Source organism: Nyctereutes procyonoides, unplaced genomic scaffold (genome assembly GCF_905146905.1).
Source record: "Nyctereutes procyonoides isolate TBG_1078 unplaced genomic scaffold, NYPRO_anot_genome, whole genome shotgun sequence".
Taxonomy (NCBI): Eukaryota; Metazoa; Chordata; class Mammalia; order Carnivora; family Canidae; genus Nyctereutes; species Nyctereutes procyonoides.
The window spans coordinates 34,542,351-34,567,237 of record NW_026575051.1 but is presented as its reverse complement, the minus strand read 5'-3'; the positions used below and the strand labels follow the sequence as shown (position 1 = coordinate 34,567,237).

General features: G+C 35.8%; 1 protein-coding gene across 15 annotated transcripts in view; it reads right to left on the bottom strand.

Moving 5' to 3' along the window:
* The window catches only part of RIMS1 (regulating synaptic membrane exocytosis 1), a 473,974-nt gene that overhangs the window by 204,756 nt on the left and 244,331 nt on the right, over positions 1-24,887 (bottom strand). For all 15 annotated transcript variants that reach the window (XM_055330491.1, XM_055330492.1, XM_055330500.1 and 12 more), the window contains exons 5-6: positions 8,495-8,835; positions 4,174-5,039 (exon numbers count right to left, since the gene is read on the bottom strand). In XM_055330491.1, coding sequence (XP_055186466.1) covers positions 4,174-5,039; positions 8,495-8,835 — 1,207 coding nt within the window. The remainder of the gene's footprint in view (positions 1-4,173; positions 5,040-8,494; positions 8,836-24,887) is intronic.

Here is a 24,887-nt window from a genome sequence, read left to right as displayed (position 1 = left end):
ACCACGTGGGCATCCTGATCTTAGCCTTCCTAGCCTCTAAAACAGTCAGATATAAATATCTGTCATTAATACACTCCCAGTCTGTAGCAAAAACTTTTTTTGAGCCTGAACATAGTAAGAGAGTAAGCATTATGTTAAATGTTTATGTGTGTAACTCTTAAACTGAATGAACAAATGAATGGATGTGATACTGTGCTTTATAATAAGAAATATATATTTGAGTTTAGTGAAGGTTCTAGCAAAGAGCTTCTAAAATCCTTGGAATTTCCTAAGTAATGAAAGCCATAAAGGTGTCTTTTGTTAGGTTAACGGGGTGATTTTTAGTATATATGCTGCCAAAGTAACTAGTTTACAAAGTGACTTTTTGGACCACACCTAAGGATGGGGGCTGGTCACTTGGAAAACCAATCATGTGATCAGAGGATTGGAGCTTAAGGTTCCAGTCCCCTGACTTCCTGGGAGAGAGGGAATGGAGGATGAACCAAAGCCAATGATTTGGTCAACTCTGCCAAGGTAATGAAGCATTCATAAAAATCTAAAAGTACTAGGTTCTGAGAGCTTCCAGGTAGGGAACATATGAAGGTGCTGGAAGAGCAGCATAACTGTAGAGGCATGGGTTCTGCGTCCTTTCCCCAGAACCTGCCCTATGCATCTCTTCCATCTGAGTTATATCCTTTTATAATAAACCAGTTATCTAATATGTACATGGGTTTCCTAAATTCTGTGAGCTGCTGTAACAAACTAATCAAACCCACCAAGGGGGTGGTGGGATCCTCTGATCTATAGCCAGTTGGTCAGAAGCACAGGTAACAACCTGGGCTTATTATGATTGACATCTGAAGTGGAGGGCAGTCTTTTGGGACTGAGCCCTTAACCTGTGGGATCTGATGCTACCTCTCGGTAGATAACATCAGAATTGAATTAGGTTGAATTCTCTTGGACATCCTGCTGCTATATGAGAATTGCTTGTTAGTGTGGGAACTCTCTCTCTCTCTCTCTCTCTCTCACACACACACACACACACATTTTGGAACTGAGTCCAGAACCCAAAATAATGGTCTATACTTAAAATGCAATTTTTATCTTTCACTGCCCTTTAAATTTTATTCCATGAAAATAGTCTTCCCTTGACCCCAAAAGTCACAACACGGCATTCACTCTCCTAAGATATCTCTTCCCAAATCATTCTTTTCCTCACCCCATTAGATCCTATGAGACATACAAATAGTTCTTTTACCTTTCCTTTATATGTTATATATGTGAGTGATTACTTCACATTTATTGTGATATTAGGTTATCTATGGTATAGGTACCACAAGCAAAATCAAAACAGGAAAAATGCTAATTTAGCATCCTATTTTATATACATCATCTCATCACACCACTCGATAATCTTACCATGCGGATAGTGGATACTCTTATCTCCATTGTGCCAACAAGAAAACTAGCACTTATGGAAGTTAAGTAACTTGTGCAGAGTCACAGGATACTGTAGATTATCATGGCTGGTTCCCTAGATTGTCCTTAGTAGACAATGGTGGGTTTTGGTAATAAAGGCATTAATAGATACCATAGAAAATGGAATTTTTAAATCATTTTGAAATAAGAAAATGTGCTACATTAAAAAGTATGTTCTTTACAGTTAATGTTTCATTTTGTAAACATTGAGTTGGGACTGGTTAAAATATTAGAATAAGGCAACTATTTTGAGTGGAGTTTATTTTCAAGACATTATGAAAAGGAGATTCATTTTAAGAGAAAATAGAGTCATCTGAACCAGATAACGGCAAATGTGATACCCTGTGTTCTTCAGCTTCAGAGTCCCTAAAATGATAATTCTTAAGGAGGGAAGACAGTATGCAGAGGCAAGAAGTTCCTTACATTACACCAGTTCCATCCTTCCAATTACTCATGCCTCTAGTCATTTTTTCTTTCACAATCTGTTGGTATTGTAAATATTTTGATACTCAGTTCTGCCTGATTCTATGCCCACTGTGCTTTAAAACACACATTTTGTAAGAACTGATGTAGAGTCCTTACTTTAGGAAATGGGAAAATATACATATATATGAAAATACATATATACATATTTATATCTATTAAGAGTTATCTGCACACCAATTAAGCATATCCATTTACATTTTTATTTAACATTTTATTATTTCAGGGGAGAAAAATAGGTGTTCACACAACAATATTAAGGCACAGAAGACAGCAAGGGTATACTCACCATATTATTTTTAAAGGTTTATTTATTTTAGAGAGAGCAAGTGAGCAGGAGCACACATGTGAACGGGGGGAGGGGCAGAGGGAGAAGCAAAGCTGACTCTACACTGGTGTAGAGCCCCACCAGGGCGCTATCCCAGGATCCTGAGATCACCACCCCAGCAAAAACCAAGAGTCAGACCCTCCACCCTACTGAGCCACCATGTGACTTTTAAAAAGCTCATGTACAATATGCATAAATATATGCATACTGACTTCTAAGACAAACATAAGTCATCAGAAGGTGTGCTGAAAGAGCCAAATGATCCCATATAAATATAATATTTTAATTTCTGTCTCCCACTGCCCTATAAATTTTATTTCATGTGGACAGTCTTTCCTTGACCCTGAAACTTACTACATGGCATCCACATTCTGCTAAGTAATCTCTTACCAAATCACTGTCCAAAAGAGTCATTTTTAAGTTGCAGTAATCCTAATGACAGAATGAACTTTCTTAATTTTTCCCAAATATATATATATATATATATATATCCATTCATCCATACATTCACCCATCTATCTATCTAGACAGACAGCTAGCTAGCTAGATGGATATATGTTTGTATTTATCTAGAGAGAAAGAGAGAGAGAGAGAGGAGACAGAGACACATAAAGGGAGATGACACAGCCATGCATTATGACGATAGAGAATATGAGGAAACAAAGTTACTTTTTAATAAATTTATAATATTTAGTATATAATTTAGCAACTATAATACAAGCCAAAAACTGTAAAAAATAGCTACCCCAAAATATAACCAGGAAACACTATATAACAAGAATCAGGACCAACACCATCAAATTTAGGACTGTGGCCAATTTAAATCCGAGTGAACAGCAGAATGAAGTGAATCTTCAAAAGAAATACGTAATTGCAAAATTAAATCGAAGTATTTTCTAGACCAGTATTATGCTATCTAAGGGAACTTTCTGTGCTGATTGCTTCTGAGCACTTGAAATGTGGCTACAGTGACTGGGAGACTTAATAATTAAGTCTATGTAACTGTAATTAATGTAAATAGCTACATGTGGTTAAGATGTTGTAGAACAGTGTAGAACAAGACAGAAAAAAAAAAGTCTATCGTACAATGAATGCTCTGAAATGTTTTGTAATATGATAAACTTTGTACTCCAAAGTCACTATCCAAAACAACATGTAACACCTGCATGATAGACTTTCTTCACCAGTTGTGGAAAAGACTCATTTGAAAGTTGAAAAATACTCCCTCTCTGGAGTATCACACCACAGAAGTTTAAAAAAGGTACATTCCCCTTTATCAGGAAGAGTTTTGGTTTCCTAGAAAAGAAGTCCTCCACCATCCACCCCAAAGTATTAACTTAGTGCGTACTGGATGTTCCATAATGACAAGAAACGGAGGCATTAACCACTCTTGTAATCCAAATCTGAAGCTTGTGGTTATGTCTCAAAATCCTACCAAAAAGGAATAAAGCAAGCAAGGAGGCTAAAACCTTCTATTCTATTCCCCGAGAGGCTGGGTCTGCGGCCTTTCCACGTTGCACTCCCCCCCCCCCCACTTCCACGGAAATCTGGAGATATCCGACATACAGCTCCACAGAAGGGTCAGGTATACCGTATAGCCAGTTGACAAACACAGTGCGAAATGATCCCCAAAATGATTAGCATCCATCTTCTTATCTAGTTACGAGTTTGTTTTTCCCTTGGGACGCGAACCGTACGCGTCCACCCCCGAGACTTTCTAACACACCGCACTGCGGCGTTCACTACCGTCATCACGTTGCACGCTTCAGGCCGCACGTTTTACCCCCGCCCCCGCCGCGCGCCCCGGGCTCCGCGCAGGCGCGCCCGAGCCCCCCGCGCCCCCCCCACCGGCCGCGCGCCCCCGGGCTCCGCGCAGGCGCGCCCGAGCCCCGCCTCCGCCTTACCTTTCTCGCTGACGCTCTCGCTCTCGAGCTCCACGTCCTCGCAGCTGGTATACTCCGGCGTGGACACGCCCTCCTCCTCGGAGCTGCTCACCGACATCTGCCGCTTCTTGCCGCCCCTCTTGGACCGGTGCGGCTTGGGCGGAGACGGCCGCACCGACTCGGACTGATCGGAGCTCAAGGAGTCGTTCCGCAGCATGGTCTCCACCTTCTCGCGCTTGGACTTCCTGATGAGGACGGCCGAGCTGGGGTCCAGGCGGCTCTGCTTCCTGAGCGGCTCCTGGGCTTTGGGCTCCAGGGCTTCTGCGGGGACCGGCCCATGCCTGGGTGCCGGCGGGCTGTGGTTCGTGAGCTGCTTGGCGCCCGGCGCCCTGGCTTCCGCGGTCCTCTCGGCCGAGTAGGCCCGCGGCGAATCGGGCGGCGAGGCCCTGGCGGCGGCCGGCGCGCGCTTGCCGGCCTTGCTGTCGGGCGGCGGGGCGCCCGCCTCGGTGCGCGGGAGCGCCACGTCGCTGTGGCGCCGCTCGTGCCTCGCGCGGGACACCCGGGCGTGCATGCGCATCTGCTGCTCCTCGGGCGGCGGTTTCACCGGGTACCGCGCCAGGTTCGGGTCGCTGCGGTACCTGGTCTGGTACTCCTCCTCTTTCCTTTGCTTCTCATCTTCCGCCGCTTTGCGGTCCTCTCGTTTTTCCGGCACGTCCGGGAAGTCCTGTGACCGCCCTTTCTCGAGCCTTCGGCTTTCCCGCCTTTCTTTCCGCTCCCGGTCTTCCGCGGCCCCCTCTCCAGGCTGCACGGAGGACTTGGGCACGCGTTTCCGCTCGCTCTTCTGGGCTCCCTTGCCATTCTGCTCAGAGAGCCCCGCAGTCTTCTTCCTGTGATACACAAAGGAACGTGAAGAAGGAAAGCAGTGCAGAAGCTACACTCAAGACCAGACCTAAGAGACATTTCTTCGCATTCCATTTAAGTCTCTTCAAGTGATTCGTTACAGTTGGATGTCTAATTAAGAAGCCATTTGATAGCCACATTAAACGATTATGTATCCGATTAGCTTTCAAATAAAGCTCCTTTACGTTACAGCGTCTTAAGGAACTTTGGCAAGTAGTTTTCACATTTAAAATTCTCCATGGATTAACTAGATGAATAAAAGCCACCAATACATTAATTCAATAAATGAACGAGTTCTATGCAAAATTCTGCTATGAATGAAAGACTTAAAGGTATTCTAGATGAAACTAATACAGGTTTCATCTAACTAATATACACGGGTCAGTTCAATTCTAAATACATACTTGATACGTATCTGGACAATACATATCGACAATCTTTTATCATAATAGCAACTTTTAAATGTGAATACTAAGCATGTCCATTTCAAAAATTAAATCTAATAGCACTTCTTTAATAGTACAACGAAAGTAATTTTAACAAGATCATATGCACCCACTTTTAAGGGAGTTGGTTAGGAAAAAATGGCTGAACCTTAGCCTTCCTTTTATCTTCCTTGGGCAAAGATAATAGAATTATTGAAATGTTTCAAATTATTATTCATTTTTCCTCCTTCCCTCCCCCTCCTTTCCCTCTCATTTCAGAACACTGTAAAACAAAACAAAAACAAACACACACACACGATAGTTTTCTGTTCTATTTTTTCTGCATCCCGTTGAAGGCACTGCAAAGATAAAAGTAAAGGGTTTGGCAATCTTTAAATCCTGTAGATATAGGACTCATTTGCCCCTTTCAGCTCTTTTTTGTACACTGGAGTGCACCTAATTTGGGAAAGTTCCAGCAATTACACCAGAAGTTAGAAAAAAGTCGGGGCCTTATCTAAAGTGTCTTGACACTATATGATATACTATGCTATTAAGGTGGGAACAACCTAGGCTTTAAAAAAAAAAAAAAAAAAAAAAAACTCTGAGACCCACAGAGGGCTTTCGAAGGGAACATCTTTGACTGAAAGTACAAAAGCAAACACCACGCATAAAAATCAAGAAAAAATACAAGATGAGAAAAAGGACGATTTCTGTTGTGGGTTATTAAAGTATTAGTTGCGAGGATATACTGTGGGTTTGAGGAGGAGCTAGTAATGGCGGAAAGAAAAGATAAAGGGTTTCAAATGGGACTAACTAGTAAGCAGAAGAGAATGGTGAATTCCGCTTTAAACATTTAGTTCACATTGGTGTTTTGAAGTGGAAGGGATTTTCATCGGAGGGTGGAATTGTAAGGGTGGCATTGTAGTTTTACAATGTAAGAAGTCTAATAGGAACATATATTAGTTACCAAATACAGTTTTTATAAAAGTATGACAATTGTACTACAGACATTTAATAGCTCAGTAAGGCACAGTTGATCTTGTTAGAAGTTTATATTGAATCAATTTACTTTCCTTCAAATGCTGATAAATGATGCTTACCTTGTAAAGTTCACAGGGGCATTAGAGAGACCATCTGTGAAGGTGCTTTATGGGTTAATAGAGTGTCAGGCAAATGAAAAGAGTTCTGCCGTCTCTGATCTTTGCTTCCCTATGCCTTCCCTTACCTCTACCTCTAATTATTCCCTTTCCACTAGCTCCTGATGAAGAATTCAGTAGTTCTAAATAGACTGACAACATTCTTTTGCTCTCACTTACCTCCCTGAAGTCACCATCCATCTCTTTTCCTTCTATACCCCTAATGTCCTCAAAATTTTAAGTATTTATATCATCAGTAATTTATATAATCAGCAACATTTGTCATATTTTCTCTTAAAAAAAAAAACCTTACAGCTCCAAATTTTCTTATTTAAAAGTATCATTTTCTGACCAATCCCAAACTGCACCTTTAATATTTTTATTTTTTAACCCATAACAGTTTGTCACAAAAAGCTTCCCATTATACCTTCACTGAAGTATCTCTGGTGTCCTTTGTGTGTCCTCTCCACATAGTTCAGGTGCACTCATTCTTTGTTTCTGAAATGTCCCATCCTACCCTGCCTACCTACTGTATAATTCCTGGGTATCCTAGAAAGCTTAATTCAGAAGGCACCTCCTCTTTCTGTGGCTCATGTATTTTCTAGCTTTGATCAAATTAGCCTCTGGTACAGTTAATTGTCCAGGTGTCTATCTTCCCTAGGATATTGTATGGTGTCTTCCCTAGGATCTGTCAGCAAAGGGACTTTGTCTTAATCATCTTTATACTCTGGTCTCTGGCACAGTGTTTGCTTGTGGTAAATACACAATGGCTATTGCCTTGAATAATAGCTATGTTCACTGAATGCCTCCCATCTGCCAGTTTTTGAACACATGCTCCCCTTTAACCCTTACCACAACTCTGCAAGATGGGTTGTTACTGTCTACTTTGACAGAACCAAAGGACTAGAAGATCCTTGTAACTTTGAAGTCCTTGATGTTATTGTATAGGCTTTGTTTGAAAAGGGGAACCAAAGCCTGACTTGAAGCCAACTCTCCCACCCAGTGGGATGCATAAGGATTATACCAACAAAAGCAGAAAATCTACTCTTAACAATAATAAGGTCCCCCAAACTACCAACCGCATGAAGAAGGGCTATATCCTCCTCGTTAACACTGTCTCCCAGTGTAGGAGCCTCCTGTCTGGTGGTAAATGCATTGTTGAATGAAGGAATCAATCAATTAAATTATCTGATCTTGTTAGCCCATGCTTGAAACCGTAAGTAGCTTTCCATAATTCCTTGGATAAAATCTATAAAATGTAACTTGGCCAAAAGGCCCAGTAAGACTTGGGCCCTGGTACCTAACTAGTCACCTTTCCCCAGCTCTCCCCTGCTCTCCTCCTCAGCTACTCACACTTTTGGTGTGGGCATCGTTTAAGTTCTCACACGAGAACTTGTTTCTTCAGTCCACATGCCTGTGCAGATACCTGGAGTGCTCATCTCCTTCTTCATCTGGTTAATTCCTAGTCACTTGCTGAGCTCAGCATAAAAGATATCCTCAAAGAAGGTACCCATGCACCTTCCACCAGGTCTGGCTCCCTCATATTCTCTCAGAGCATACTTTCCATTAAAGTGCTAATTCTAAAAGTGAATAAATGATCTGAGAGCTTTTCTGAGTTCAAGGTTGGAAGTTAGTATCTCAACTCAGGTGACTTGTTCACATGTGTCAATGTTATGAAAGAAATGCTTTTCAAAAAAGTTCTAAGGATTGATGCAGCATTCTAGAGATAAACAAAGCACCTTAGGACTGTTGTTGCCTTCCAGGTGGAGCCTGAGAAATAGCACCTCCACATATTCCTTTAAATAGCAGTTAATTCTTGAAAAGAGGTTTGCTCTCAATATAATATCTTGCCTTTTGCTTACAGGGTTAAAGAACTATTACCTCTCTCTTGGAGGTTCACTTCTAGACCTGGATGAAACCTGCTTCTGTTCAGGCCCCACAGCTTGCTGTGAGGACTCAGCCCCCTTGCTCCTGTCTGGTTGTGCGCTGGGAGGAGCAGTGTCCTGGGAGGAGGCAGCTGCCGTGCTCAGGGGTGTCTGAGACCGTGATCGCTCTTGGAGCCGTGCTTTCTTTTCTCTTGGTACCTCAGAACCAGCACCTGTAGCTGTATCACTTAGGGTTCCATCCTGACTTGGCTGCTGAGGGCCACTTCCAAAGAACCATGCCCCAGATTTGGTTAAGATTTCTTGTTGCTTTCGACATAAATTGCATACCCACATAACCTATTTAAAGAAGAGAGAACAATATAAATTTTCTATGCCATTTGGAAATAATAATTTATCTTTAACACATTAAAATATCTTTTAAGGAAAAGAAAAATGCTTGTCATATGTATACTTATCCTTGCAAATTTCTTGTGACAATGACCCTTGCACAGGTCACAGACAAGTACATGAATGCCTGGACTGTCACCCATCTGAAACCACAGCATCTCTAGGTTACCAGAGTATTTTCCTGGTGTTCTAACCCTGTGATTCTGAACTTTCTTTTACCATGTATCCATCACATTTTGTATGACTGAATCTGAAGTTTCATTTAAAGTATATGCTAGTAAAAATGTTTTAAGCAGGGTTTGATTGATTAGTAAAATGCTGTAAAGAGCTATAAAATTAATATTTATGTACATAAATCTCAGTGTCTTGAAGGATATAGAAAATATCTGTCTTCTCAAAACTTATGCATTACTAAAGCTGATATTAAAAGATGTTCATATGGGACAAACAATAAAAGGTAGGCACAAAAGAAAAGGTCAAGCTGTATATCTTCTCTAGTTTATTAGTAATAAACTCACCTCAGGTTTACATTATGCTATAAAAGTTTCCACGCACATCTTTACTAAAGCAATAAATTTAGGGCTGGGTTTATTCATATGAGACCACTCCAATACTGTTCGCACTAGAGATTCTATTTTGGAATAGTCATCTAGAAATACATCTACTGAGAAATTATTAGACTTTTTTATCACTTAAATCTATACATCAGCTCTCCTCTTGGTGACATTTAAATGAATGTAATAATGAGGACAACAAAGATAACAGAAATGATGAATAATGATAGCAGCAACACCTAGTATACAGAGCAAAACTAGATATCTACAGGCCTATGAGCACTCTTCTCAGATATCTCCAGTACCTCTGTTTTGTGGTGTAATTCCACCTCCCTGCCTCAGTTGTTTTCCTCTGAACACACTTCAGTTTTCCTTTGTACTTCAGAAACAGCACCCACAGGAAAGGCTGCTCCTCAAACTACAGGCCCTGGTTTTCACAAATACTGAATCAGTCTCAATTCCTCAAAAATATTACAAAAGGATGAATAAATCCCAGATAGTAGTACATGAGAAACAATATGACGATGCTAAAAGATGAAGCCTTGTTGAGATGGCAAAAAGAAGAAAATGTACGACTGAAAACATTTAGATGAATATGAGAAAAACTACAATGGTAGCTATAAAATTAAGATACAAAAGATAAAGTGAGAATAAGAAAAAGAAAAGTACTATGTTTTTAACATGGAAGAGTTCATCTGTATGAAATGTTAAGAGCTGCTGCTTTCCAAGCAAGAAAATGCAAATGGATCAATAGTATGGGGAAAACTAAGACTTAAAGATGTTTACTATAAAAAGTTTAAGATCGACAAAGCTTATTAGTTCATTCCTCTACACTTCCTCAGGTCATAAAATGAAATGGACTAGATTCACAAAAGCAGTTAGTGGAATTCCCATATGCTAAGATGTTAAACAAGGTAAACAGAGCATTTCATAAGCCTGTAACAAAATAAAGGAAGTATGGAACATATCTGTAATTTAAAATGCTTCCCAAATGAGGTGATATTGAGCACAATGTATCACAATCTCTTTATGTCATAAATAAGGTCCCTCAGAAATTCCGATTCATTGAATATAGTCTTATCAAGGATATCATTATAAGGGCAATATCCCCAGGCCAGGACTTTATGCCAGTGACACTGATTATCCTTCACCCAGACCCTGGATGGGGACAGGTGATATGCTATCTCATTGGTTGCATCTTTAGCTGACAAAACAGTAATGAGAAGGTCTGAAATCATGCAAAGAAACCAGGAAGAATCTTTGACTACTTTATATTGCTAGGGAGATTAAATTTATGTTTATTATACTATAAGCAAAATATTATTCATCATCAAAAGTAAGTCCCTTTCCTCAAAATATTAAAGTATATTTAGGATAAATATAAATTTCCTTTAAAACATAGGGAAAACACAATAAAATTACAATTAAACAAAAATTCCCAAATGGAGTTAAGTTAAATAAAGAGGCAGAAAGAAACATTAAAATACTGATAAAAAGAAGGGTAAAGGGATGCTGGGTGGCTCAATTGTTGAGCATCTGCCTTTTGCTCAGGGCGCGATCTCAGTGTCCTGGGATTGAGTCCTGCACTGAGCTCCCTGGATGGAGCCTGCTTCTCCCTCCACCTATGTCTCTGACTGACTCTCTCTCTCTCTCTCTCTCTCTCTCTCTCTCTGTCTCTCATGAATAAATAAAAATTTTTTTTAATGAAGGATAAAGGAGACTCTTCTTTGTGCATCTGAATATTTTCTAGAAAATTTTTATCATAATCTTACTTTGTTTCATATATTTTTTAAAAGATTTTGTTTATTTGAGAGGGAGAGAGAAAGAGAGCACACACACATGAGCAGGGTAAAGGGTATGAGGGAAAGGGAGAGAATCTTACGTAGAGTCCATGCTGAGTGTGAGCCTGGTGCAAACCCAATCTCATAACGTGGAAACCACAACCAAGAGTTGGATGCTTAACTAACTGTGCCACCCAGGTGCTCCAATTGTTTCATATTTTTAAGTGTTATAAAAATGGGTCAATGAAAAGTAATTGCCAGATCTAGGCAAGTTCTAAATTTTGAATATATGCAGAATTGCCACAAGAGTGATAAAGGCAAATAAAATGTGGTTATTATTAAATTATTCTTACCATTAAATACTAAAATTCATTTAATTTCATATGAAATAGATTCAAAAGATTACAGTTAGTAAGTAGAAGCAACTGCTTCAATATTTTCAAAATATTATTTATTTCTTTTCTGAATGTCTCATTAATTTTGTCTGTTTTTAACACTTAGAAAAAATTTTTCCTATGCTTTATTTCCTTGTGCACACATTTTTAAATTTGTATTTCAAAATTAATTATAAGTGTGGTGAATCTATCTTCTAATCTGAAAGCAAAATTAACTCTAAAAATAAAAATATTTTTTGTTAAAATACTATCTCCCAATCTCTACCATTAATTATATAAATTACTCTTGCCACAGAGTTTACAAAGAAAAAAGAAACTATTTATACAAGCTGTAAGGAAAATAGATGGCAGTACAATAGGACATTTGTTGTGCCTTTCAACATAGTTCATATCAAACATTTCAGGCATGTATAAAAAATAAGCCAAACAGTTGCTGAGAAGCAATGCAGTTATGTATGTTTACAGATTCTCTTTTTGAATTTAGGATCAAGTATTATGTTTGTCTACTAACGACAGATAATTCAAAACGTGAGATACTAATCCAAAAGTGGGATAGGGAGCCTTTCTTAACTCATTTTTTTTAAAAAGGACAAGACACAAATATTTCTACAAAAAAAATGCAATTTATTTAAAATACAGCACACCTTTTTAAAGATCATGCAGGATTATACCCTGATTAAGTACCCCGGGATGTATTCCAAACTAATCTAAACCAAAGCAAGTCTGTGTAATACCTTATCTTAACAATTTACAGATGTTAAGCAACCAAATACAAACTTAAATGAAAGATTATTGTGATGGAACATGGATTCTGAAACTACATGCCGTACATGAGAAATATGAAGAACACTTGAAAATTTTATTCAGAACTTTTGTACTAACAGCATTTTAAATTCCATTTAAGGAATCCTTAAGAAATACAGTAGACCATTTTATGGCAAAAAAAAAATGATTCAGATGCAAGAAATACTTTATATTTGCCTTCACATGAAATTTTTACAGATCCAGACACACAGAGCAGAAGAAACGTGCCTTAGATTTACTCTCAATGATACTGCTAAGGTGATTCATGACAATGAGGTACAGAATTCCTATATTAGCACAAACGTGTTGCTTAAAAAAGTCCATCTGAGGTAGTTAGTGCTGTAACATAAAGAATAAATATAAGCAGGAAGATTTGATCTTTAAAAAAAGATTAAGTGTGAAAATATTGGCTTGTATTTAATATAGTATTCAAAGATAGTTATACTACCATTTTGAAAATATGAAAAAGAAAATGGGCTATTCAGCTTTATTATAGATGCTGCATTTTCTGAGTACCTTTACTTATTTTCCTTACTTTATTCAGTGAAGGCACTCACTCTAGCAGAAGGGGGGACAAAATTATCAAGGTGATAGTTCAGCTTTTTTGACAATAGTAGATGAGATAGTAGAAAATAATTGATTACTAAGTAGGTGAAAATGAAAGAGTTCTCTGTACTTGTTTCGGCATATGTGTGTGTGTGTGTTTCTCTCCCAGTCTCTTGTTATTTTTGTTACTATTTCATGGGTTTATTATTTTTCCTTTTGGAAATTTATAAAATACATAAGCAAAGAAGTGACCTGATACATATTAGGTCTTAAGAGAGTCCCTCTGGTTACTGTGTTGAATTAGGCATAAAATGTAGGGAACCAATTGCGGAATTGTTATGAACTAAATTCTAATACTGCTATTTTTATTCTCTTTTGGTTCATCTTTGACAGATATGTTTCTCTATCCTTAGGTTATCTATTTGCGTAATTTCGTTGGAGTTACATTTCTTTTTTTATATAGCACAAGACTGAACCATGGGTTTTTTTTTTTTTTTGTTGTTGTTGTTGCTGCTGCTGCTGTTGTTTAATTCAAAAATCTTTGTGTCTTAGTAGCATTCAACCACACATAAATCCTTATTTTTCTATGTCCTGACTGACATTGTAATATGTTTCTCCATTTGTAAAAAGTAAATGCACATGCCTGTACTCCGGATACCAATGCTTCTGCCCAGTAAAGGACTTCAATCCATCACTGACCCTTTCATTTTCCTGTGTCTTCAACCTTGCCTTCTCTGTTACTCCTTCCATTTTAGCATATAACTATTAAAGCATATAATATAATCAAAACTTTTCTTTGAACTTATTCTCTCTCTAGTCACTTTTTTCTCCATCCTCTGTAAAATCAAGCTACCTGAAAAAAAAGATAAAAAATAAAGAAAACTACCTGATAAAGTAACTAAATTAATACTTGCCCCACTTCCTTATATCCCCTTTATTTCTCAACGAAAAATAAAGAAAAAATAAACGACTGGTGTTTGAGACACCAGTCCCCACAGCTGTATTTAATTTATTTCTCAACGAAAAATAAAGAAAAAATAAACGACTGGTGTTTGAGACACCAGTCCCCACAGTTGTATTTAATTATTTTTTCATAGACATTAGTGATCTCTTCCATTGTGTTAGTTTCACTTATATACACTGAATGTATGGAATTTATGACTACCTTTTGTTTTTGGTTTATGGATATTAGAGATAGTTTCCTGTTCTGGTCTAATCTGACTTCTATCACCTCCTCTCATATTCCTCGATAAAAACTTTCTTCACTCTTACTAAATGTTAATGTTACACAGAGCTCCATTTTTGCTTCTCTGCATTTCTTATGCCAATAGATTCCATGTGAGATGGATATAGGATTTTCATATTTTTATCACAACCCCTCCTGAAAAATATTTTTCAGAAGACTTATACAATGAGTATTTGCTCAGTAAATTGTGTTGATGACTACTACACTAATACAATATTTCCATTATAGAACATGCAAAATAGAAAATGAATGAATGAGATTTAAAAAGTAAATAGCACTTTAATATTATTTTGCATACAAATTGACTATCCTATACTATAAGCTTTAGACTTTAAAATCATAATCTCTAGCTCAGGCATCTAGTAAAATATCGAAAACCATAGTACCCTCTTATCTACTACATACGCCCACTTGAATGTAACCTAGGAGCCTCAAACTTAAAGGACACCAAACAGAAGTGATTATGTTTTCCATAAAACTTGATCTTGTCCTGTATTGTTTGTCTCAGTTAATAGTACAACCACCCACACAGTCACCCAAACAATTAATCTAAGAATGATCCTAGCTTACTCTCCCCCTAATGATTCATCATATCTTAACTCTGATTTCTGAATATCATGATTCAAACTTGCTTCCTTATGTCTATTCACACTGTACTGACTTATTTGAGGGTGTGATCTTTTCCTATCAAGATTTCTATAACTGACATCCTATCAGATTTCCCTCCTCCTCTTCTTGCCCCTGCAATAAATCTTCCAACCCATTTCACATCCTCTAAAATTTAAATTTGACAAAATCACTCCCTGCATTCAAGATATAATTATAACTCTTGTTTAGCATACTGAGGTTCTTTCCTACTTTTTCAACCTCATCAACAGCTGTTTCCCACATATACTCCATTCTCCAGTTTTCTCAACATTATGCAGTTCCCAGAATTTGTTCCAGATGTTTAGCTTTATGACCTCGTTTTTAGGTTCATTCCATACCCAAATGGATTATATACATTTTATAACATCTGCATTTTTCACATCTGATACAGTATTTCATTTATTCACTGATGCTATAAAATTTTCATACGTATCATATCTCCCATAGAAATGCATTATGAAGAAAACCAAAAAATTGTTGTGTGCATTTTTTATAGTATTTCTAAACCTTGGTATCTTATTTTTTACTTTTAATGGCCTAAATTCCTAATTTCAATAATGAAATAAAAAACAAAAGTATAATTTGTGCATATTCTGTTATCATGCTAGGATTCCAAACACTATAATGTCCTATACAACTGCAGAATTTAGACTCATAGACTTCATTATTGTATAATGCCTACAGTATATCTATATTTATCACTAAAGTGAGTTATTACATAAATGGCATAATGAATGTTTTATGTTGAATTATTCTAAAACCACATTGTCTAAAATAGTGAATAAACCAACATGCCCAAATCCTATAAGAGACTCTTAACTATAGAGAATAAACTGAGGGTGGCTGGAGGGGAAGTGGGTGAGGGACGGGCGAAATGGGTGATGGGGTAAGGAAGGCATTTGTTGTAATGAGCACTGGCCATTATTTTCAAGTCAAATGGAATACCTACCAAGACAGATCACAGGTTGGCCATTAAAAAAAAATACATTTACAGAACTGATGTCACATAGCATATATTCTCTGATCAAAACTCAATAAAATAAGGGTGCCTGGGTGGCTCAGTCTGTTAAGTGTCTGCCTTTGGCTCAGGTCATGATCTCGGGGTCCTGGGATTGAGCCCTCCATCAAGCCCCTTGCTTGCAGGGAGCCTGCTTTCCCTCTCCTCCTTGCTCATGCTCTCCTTCACTATCTCTCTCCCTCTCTCAAATAAACTTAAAAAAAAATCCAAAGCTCAATAAAATTAGAAAATAATAACTCAAAAATTCTGGAAATAGCATAATTTTGGAAATTAAGCAATACACATCTAAATATGACAAGGCTAAAAAAATCACAAGGGAAATTAAAATATGTATTGTTCTGGATAATAATAAAAATATAGCTAATCAAAATTTATAAGATGCATCTAAAACACTCCTTAGAAAGAAAATTGTAGCATTAAACACTCCATTGCAAAAGAAACAATTAGGGGCACATGAATGGCTCGGTTGTGTCCAACTCTTGATTTCAGCTTAGGTCATGATCTAGGGATCATGGGATCAAGCTCCACATTGAACTCCCTGCTCAGTAGGGAGTGTGCTTCTCTTTCTCTCTCCCTCTCCTCTGCCTCTCCTCCCAGCTCACGCTTGCATTCTCTCTAAAATAAAATAAATAAAATCTTAAAAAAAAAACAATTATTAAATAATGATCTAAGTTTCCACCTTAAGAATAAATGAATGAACAAAAATAAATAATATAGGGTAAAGAAGAAAACGATAAAGATGAGAGTGGAAATTAATAAAATACAAAATTAAAAAATCAATAACTTAAAGAAAATCAATAAAATAAAAATATATGGCTCCTGGAAGGGACTAATAAAGTTGATCTCCTTGACTGATCACAAAAAAAGAATAGAAAATGCAATTACCAAAAGGGAGAACATCATTATAGACCCTAGATTAATTAAAAAGAAAAATTAAATAGTATTATTAATAATTTTATGCCAACAAGTTAAATAACATAAATAGAGGAATTGCTTAAAATTTTTGAATTAGGAAAAATGACACAAGAAGAAATAGAAAATCTGAATAGCCCTAAAACAAGCAAAAGAAATTGAATTCATAATTAAAAGGCAACTTACAATAAAAATTCCAGAACCAACTATCTTCACTGGAAAATTATTTTTAACATCTTTGAAGAGTAAATTATATTAATTTTCCAAAAGCTTTTTTTTTTTAATTAAAAGAGAGGAAAATAACCTACTTCTGCTTCTGAACTCATTTTATAAGGTCAACTTAGTCCTAATACAGGAAACTATGTTATTAGAATTAAAATTAGAAACAATATTCTTCTTATGAACAATTATATGTCAATAAATTGTACAACATAAAAGAAACAAATTCTTAGAAACATGCAACTTTTTAAGATGGAATCACAAAAAAATAGCAAACTTGAACAAATGGATTACTAATAATCAAAAACTTTCCAACAGACAAAAGTCTAGGATCATATGGCTTCAACTGGTGAATTACACCAAACATTCATAGAATTAATACTAGTTCTTTTCAAACTCTTCCAAAAAAAGCAGAAAAGAAGGGAACATTTTCATTTTTTTAAGATTTATTTATTTATTTGAGAGAGAAGGAGAGAGAATCTCAAGCAGACTCCCCCTGAGCATGTAGCCTTACATGGCGATCGATCTCATGACCCTGAGATCATGACTGGAACCAAAATCAAGAGTTGGATGCTCAACCAATTGAGCCACCCAGGCACCCCAAGAAGGGAATACTTCTGTACTCATTTTACAAGGCCAACATTACTCTGATATCAAAACCAGACATGGACACTACAAAAAAATAAAATCACAGACCAATATCCCTGATGAACATAGATGTGAAAATCTTTAACAGAGTATTAGTAAACCAAATTCAACAATATACTAAAGGGATCACACCACATGATCAAGTGGAGCTTATTCCAGTGGTATTAGGGTGGTTCAATACCCACAAATCAGTCAATGTAATGTACCAAATCAATGGAATTAAAGATAAAAATCATATGATATTCCAATAAATGCATAAAAGCCTTGGCAAAATTCAACATCCATTTATGATAAAAATTCTCAACAAAGTGGGTATAGAGGGAACTTACCTTAACATAATGAAGGCCATATATGACAAGCCCACAGTTAATATCATATTTAGCAGTGAAATGCTCAAAAACTTTCCTCTAAGATTAGGAACAAGATGAGGATGCCCAATATCCCCATTTTAATTCAATGCACTATCAGAATTCCTAGCCATAGCAATTAGGCAAGAAAAAGGATTAAAGGCATCCAAACTGGAAATAAAGAAGAAAAACTGTCATTATTTGCAGAAGGCCTGATGTTATATTTATAAAACCCTAAAGTTGCCATTAAAAATTGTTAGAATAAATAAATTCAAAAAGGTTGCAATATTAAAAAATCAACATACAGAAATATCATGTTTCTATACAATAAAAATGAACTATCAGAAAAAAAAAGAAAATAATCCCATTATAATTGCATCAAAAAGAATAAAATACCCAGGAATAAATTTAAGGAGGTAAAAGACCTACACACTGAAAACTATAAGACATTAATAAAAGAAACTGAAGAAGACACAAATAAATGGAAAGATATTCTATGTTCATAGATTAGGAGAACTGATACTGCTAAAATGTCCATAAATACCCAAAGCAATCTAGAGGTTCAACACAATTGGTATCAAAATTCCATTGATATTTTTCACAGCAATAGAACCAGCAATCCTAAAGTTTGTATGGAACCACAAAAGACCCAAAAACATCTAGGCAGACCCCAAAAAAATCTTGAGAAAGAAGAACAACCTGGAGACATTATGCTTCATGATTTCAAACTACGTTACAAAGCTATAATAATCAAAACAGTATAACATTGGTATAAAAACTGACACAGATGAATGAAACAGAATAGAGAGCCCAGAAATAAACCCATGCTTATATGGTCACTTAATTTATGACAAAGAGGCCAAGAATATACAGTTGAAAAAGGAAAATCTCTTCAATAAATGGTGTTGGGGAAATTGGGCAGCATATGCAGAAGAATGAAACTGGATATCTTGCAGGATACACAAAATTAACTTGAAATGAATTCAAGATTTGAACATAAGATCTGAAACCATAAAACTTGTGAAAAAAAAAAAAAGGCAGTAAGCTCTTTGACATGCTCTTTGCAATGAGTTTTTGGATCCAACACCAAAAGCCAAGGCAACAGAAGTAACACTATATCAGACTTAAAACCTTCTGCACAGCAGTCAATCATTAACAACACAACAAGACAACCTACTAAATAGAAGAAAATATTTATAAATCATGTTTCTGATAAGAGATTAATATCCAACATATATAAAGAACTAATACCACTCAACAGCAAATAAATAAATAAATAAATAAATAAATAAATAAATAAATAAATAAATAAATTTTTAAAATGGGCAGAAGATCTGATTAGAGATTTTTCCAAGGACATACACTTTCTAAAGCCAATATACCCATGAAAAAGATGCTAAACATTACTAGTCATTTGGAAAATGTAAATCAAAACCACAATGAGATATCGCCTTAGAATGGCTATCAAAAAGACAAGAAACAGCAAGTGCTGGCAAGGATGTGGCAAAAAAGGAATCCTTGTGCACTGCTGATATAGTTACTATGTAAACAATAATAAAGTTTCCTCAAAAAATTAAAAGTAGAACTACCAGATGGTCCAGTAATTCCAGTTATGGGTATTTGAAGAAAAGGAAAGCACTAACTTGAAAAAGCATATACATTCCTATTTATTGTTGCATTATTTACAACAGCCAAAATATGGACACAACCTCAGTGTCCATTAATGGGTGACTGGATAAAGAAAAGTTTATTCATATACATATGTGTGTATATACATATACACATACACATGAAATGGAATATTATTCAGCCATAAGATAGAGTGAAATCTTGCCATTATGTTAAGTGAGAGAAGTCAGACAAAAAAGATAATTACCATATAAATTCACTTATATGTAGAATCTAAAAACCAAATAACATACCCCTTCCACCCCAACCTCATAGATAATGAGAAAAGACTGGTGGTTGCCAAAGGCAAAGGGTCAGTGGTAGGCAAAATGGATGAAGGGATTCAAAACGTATTAACTTCTAGTTCTAAAACAAATAATTTATTGAGATACAACGTATACAACAGTCACTAGGCTTAATTATACTGTATTGCAGGGCGCCTGGATGGCTCAGTCAGTTAAGTGTCTGACTCTTGGTTTTGGCTCAGGTTATGGTCTTGGGGTCACGGGACTGAGCTCTAAGTCAGGCTGTGTGCTCAGAGGAGAGTCAGCTTGAGATACTCTCCTTTTCCCTCTGCTCCTCCCTCACTCACTCTTTCTCTCTCAAATAGATAAACAAATCTTAAAAATAAATAAAATAATAATGTATTGCATATGTGAGTGTTGCTAAGAGAGTAAATCTTAAAAGTTCTCATCACAAGAAAAAAATTTGTTACCAAGTATGCAAAGATATGTTAACTAGACTTATTGTGGGGATCATTTCTCTATATATGGAAATATTAAATAATTATGTTGTACACCTGAAACTAATATTGTATGTCAATTATACCTCAATAAAAAACAAAACAAGGGACACCTGGGTGGCTCAGTGGTTGAGTATCTGCTTTGGCTCAGGGTGTGGTCCTGGAGTCCCGGGATCGAGTCCCACATCAGAGTCCCTGCATGGAGCCTGCTTCTCCCTTTGCCTAGGTCTCTGCCTCTCTGTGTGTGCCTCTCATGAATAAGTAAATAAAATCTTAAAAAATAATAAAACAAAACAAACCAAAATATCTCAAAAACATTGTAAGATGTTAAATTTTACCCCAAATATAATGCCACTACATGGAATATGAACAAATTACATGTTCAAATTAAAGAGAAAAAAATCACCAATTGAACATAACTGAAGTATTTGCTAGTTAGAAGAGATGCTCCTTGAATATTAGGATACAGAGACATTAAATGAAGAAAAAGTAAAAGAAACACCACGCAAAAAATAATCAGAAGAAAGCTGGTACAGTTAAAATAATATCAGGACAAGTAGTTATTGCAAGAGGTCTTACTAGAGATGAAAAAAAAGGTGAATTTCATTGTGATAAAAGATCAATACACCCCAAAGACACTAAATTCTAATTTTATATACATTAACAGCATAGTGTCAACATATATAAAGCAGAACTTGACAAATAAAATAATAGGCAAATAACAAGTATAATGGGAGATATAAACACATCTCTAAATGACTAAAGAACAGAATAAAATTCAGAATAAAATTACAGAATAAAATTCCGTAAGGATTTAGAAGAATTGAACAAAATTTGGCCTCACTGATACCTATAAGTAGAACTATTTTCATTAGCTACAGAATAACAAATGTGTTCATGTGTGATTCTAAAAGTGCTCTATATATGCGATGCAGTCCTCACCCCAACAGACACAAAAAATCCCACCAAGTTTTTCTGGAAATGTGTAAGTTCATACTAAAATCATTGTGGGAATGCTAAAGGTCAAGAAGAACTAAGATAATTTTGAAAAAGAATTTCAGAGACTTACATTGTTTTTATTCCATTATCCCTATATCCAATCAAGCAAACCGTTTTTTTTTTCAAAGCAGGTTGTTTTCTTGATGTTGAGTAACAAAAGTTCTTTATATGTTTTAGATAATAACCCCCTTATGAGACATATCATTTGCAAATATCTTCTTACATTCAGAAGGCTGCCTTTTTGTATTGTTGATGGTTTCTTTTGTTGTGTAAAAACGTTTTATTTTGGTGTTGTCCCAATAGTTTAATTTTATTTCCCATAAGGCGATATATCCAGAAAAATATTTCTACAGCTGATGTTAAAGAAATTTCTGCCTATGTTTTCTTCTAAAAGTTTTATTGTTCAGGTTTTACATATAGGTCTTTAATCTCTTTCAAGTGTATTTTTATGTATGGTGTATGAAAGTAGTAGTCTAGTCTCATTATTTTGTATGTAGCTATTTACATACCATTTATTGAAGAGAGACTGTTTTTTTCCCTATTGTATATTCTTGCCTCCTTTATCAAAGATCAGGTGATCATGTAAGTATGAGTTTATTTCTGGGCTCCCTATTCTGTTCCATTTATCTATTCATCATTTTTCCTTTTTTTTTTTTTTGTCAGTACCAAACTGTTTTAATTTCTACAGCTCTGTAGTATATCTTGAAATCTGGAATGGTAATACCACCAGCTTTGTTCTCCTTTGTCAGTATTGCTTTGGCTATGTGTGGTCTTTTGTGGTTCCACACAAATTTTAGGATTATTTGTTTTATCTGTGAAAAATGCTGTTGGCATTTTGAGAGGGATTGCATTAAATCTATAGATTGCTTTGGATAGTAAGGACAATTTAATAATATTGGTTTGTCTAATCCATGAGCATGGTATATTTTTCCATTTGTTTATGTTGTCTTCAATTTCTTCAATCAGTATTTTTTATTTTTTGGAGTGCAGATCTTTCACCTCCTTGGTTAAATTTATTCCTGGGTATTTTATTATTTTTGGGTGCAATTATAAATGGGAATATTTTCTTAATTTCTCTTTCTGCTATTTCATTTTTGGTGTTTAAATGTCTGTATATTAATTTTGTATTCTACAACGTTACTGACTTCATTTTTCAGTTCTCATAGTTTTTTGGTGGAAACTTTAGGGTTTTCTATATATAGAGTATCAGGTCATCTGCAAATAGTGAGTTTCACTTATTTCTTACCAATTTGGATGTCTCTCATTTCTTTTCCTTGTCTGATTGCTGGGGCTAGGATTTCTAGTACTATATTGAATAAAAAGGGTGAGAGTGGACATTTTTGTCTTGTTCCTGATACTAGAGGAAAACTGTTTAGTTTAGTTTAGTTTTTTACCATGAGTATGATGTTAGTTGTGAGGCTTTCATATATGGCCTTTGTTATATTATGTTGAGGTATGTTCCCTCTAAATCTACTTTATTGATAATTTTACCATGAATGGATGTTGTACTTTGTTAAATGCTTTTTCTGCATTGAGAGGACCATGTGGTTTTTATCCTTTATTTTTTATCCTTTCTTTTATTAATATGATGTATTATATTAATTGATTTGTGAATGTTAAGCCATCCTTTCATCCCTGAAATAAATGCCACTTGATGTTGGTGAATGATTTTTAAAGTATTTTTAAATTCATTCTGCAATATTTTTTGAGGATTTTTACATCTGTATTCATCAGAGATATTGCCTGCAGTTTCCTATTTTTGTAGTGTCTTTATCTGGTTTGGCTATCAGGGTAATGGCCTCACAGAATCAATTTGGAAGCTCTGTCTTTAGGTCTGAAATGAATCTCCTGAAAGCAGCATAAAAATGCTGCTTTTATCCATTTAGTTTGCCTTATGTCTTTTCATTGGACTATTTAATATATTTACATTTATACTAATTACTGATGGGTATGTATTTATTGGCATTTTGTTACTTGTTTTCTGATTAACTTTGTAATTCTACTCTGTTCCTTCTTTCTTTTCTTGCTCTCTTCTCTTTTGGTTTGATGGCTTTCTTTATTGTTATGCTTGGATTTCTTTCTCTTTGTATGCACATCTATTATAGGTTTTTGATTTGGGGTTGCCATTAAGTTCATATATAACATCTTCTGTGTATTGCAGTCTATATTAAGTTGATGGTCACTTAAGTTTGAATCCATTCCAAAAGCACTAAATTTGTACCCTCCCCTCCATATTTTATGTATGTCATATTTTACATTCTTTTATTTTGTGAATCCATTGACTGATTTTTGTAGATTTATTTGATTTTACTACTTTAACTTCCATGCTGGCTTTATAAATAATCTACCTTAATTGTATGTTTGCATTTAACTGTGAATTTTTTTTCCTTTCCTAATTTTCTTACCTCCACTAATGTCCTTTAATGTTTCTTGTAAGGCTGGTTTAGTGTTGATGAACTCCTTAACTTTGTTTGCTTCAGAAACTCTATCTCTCCTGCTATTCTGAATGATAACCTTGCCAGGTAGAGTATTCTTTGGTTGCAGGTGTTTTTCTTTTAGCACCCTGAATATATCATGCCAGTCTCTTCCGGCCTAAAAAGTTTCTGCTGAAAAAATTAGCTGATAGTCTTTATGGGATTTCCCTTGCATTTATTTTCTTTTGCTGTTTTTAAAATTCTCTCATTATCACTACTTTTTGCCATTTTAATTATTGTGTGTCTTGGCACAGACCTCTTTGGATTAGTTTTGTTAGGGGCTTTCTGTGCTTTCTTGATCTGGATATCTGTTTGCTCTAGATTCGAGAAGTTTTCAGCTATTGTTTCTTCAAATAAATTTTCTACCCCTTCTCTCTTCTTTTTCCAGGATATGTGAAATTATAATGCAAAAGTTATTACCTTTGTTGATGTCACTGAGTTCCTTAACTCATTCTCATTTTTTATTATTCCTTTTTCTCTTTGCTGTTCAACTGGGTTGCTTTCCATTATGTTGCCTTCCAGATGGCTGATATCTTCTGCATTCTCTAATCTGCTATTGATTCCCTCTAGTGTATTTTTTATTTCAGTTATTGAGTTCTTCATCTTTTTTTTACTTTCTCTTTTTTTTTTGAAGGTTTGATATCCTTCATTCTTTTCTCATGCTGAGTGAGTACTTGTGACCATTACACTTCGTATGCTTTATTAGGTATATTGCTTACCGCCATCTCATCTAACTCTTTTGTTATGATTTTGTCTGGTTCTTTCATTTGGAAAATATTCCTATGTCATCATTTTGTCTAATTCTATGTTTTTGTTTCTATGTATCAGGAAGGTCAGTTATGTCTGTTGATCTTGAATGTGGTGGCCCCATAAAGAAGAGGTCCTGTGTTGCCCTGAGCAAATGCCCCTGGGTCATTAAAATCATGTACTCTAAGAGTATCTCCTATGTGGGTGCATATGGCCTATTGTTATGGGATTTGCTTTTAGTCCAGTTGGCTGG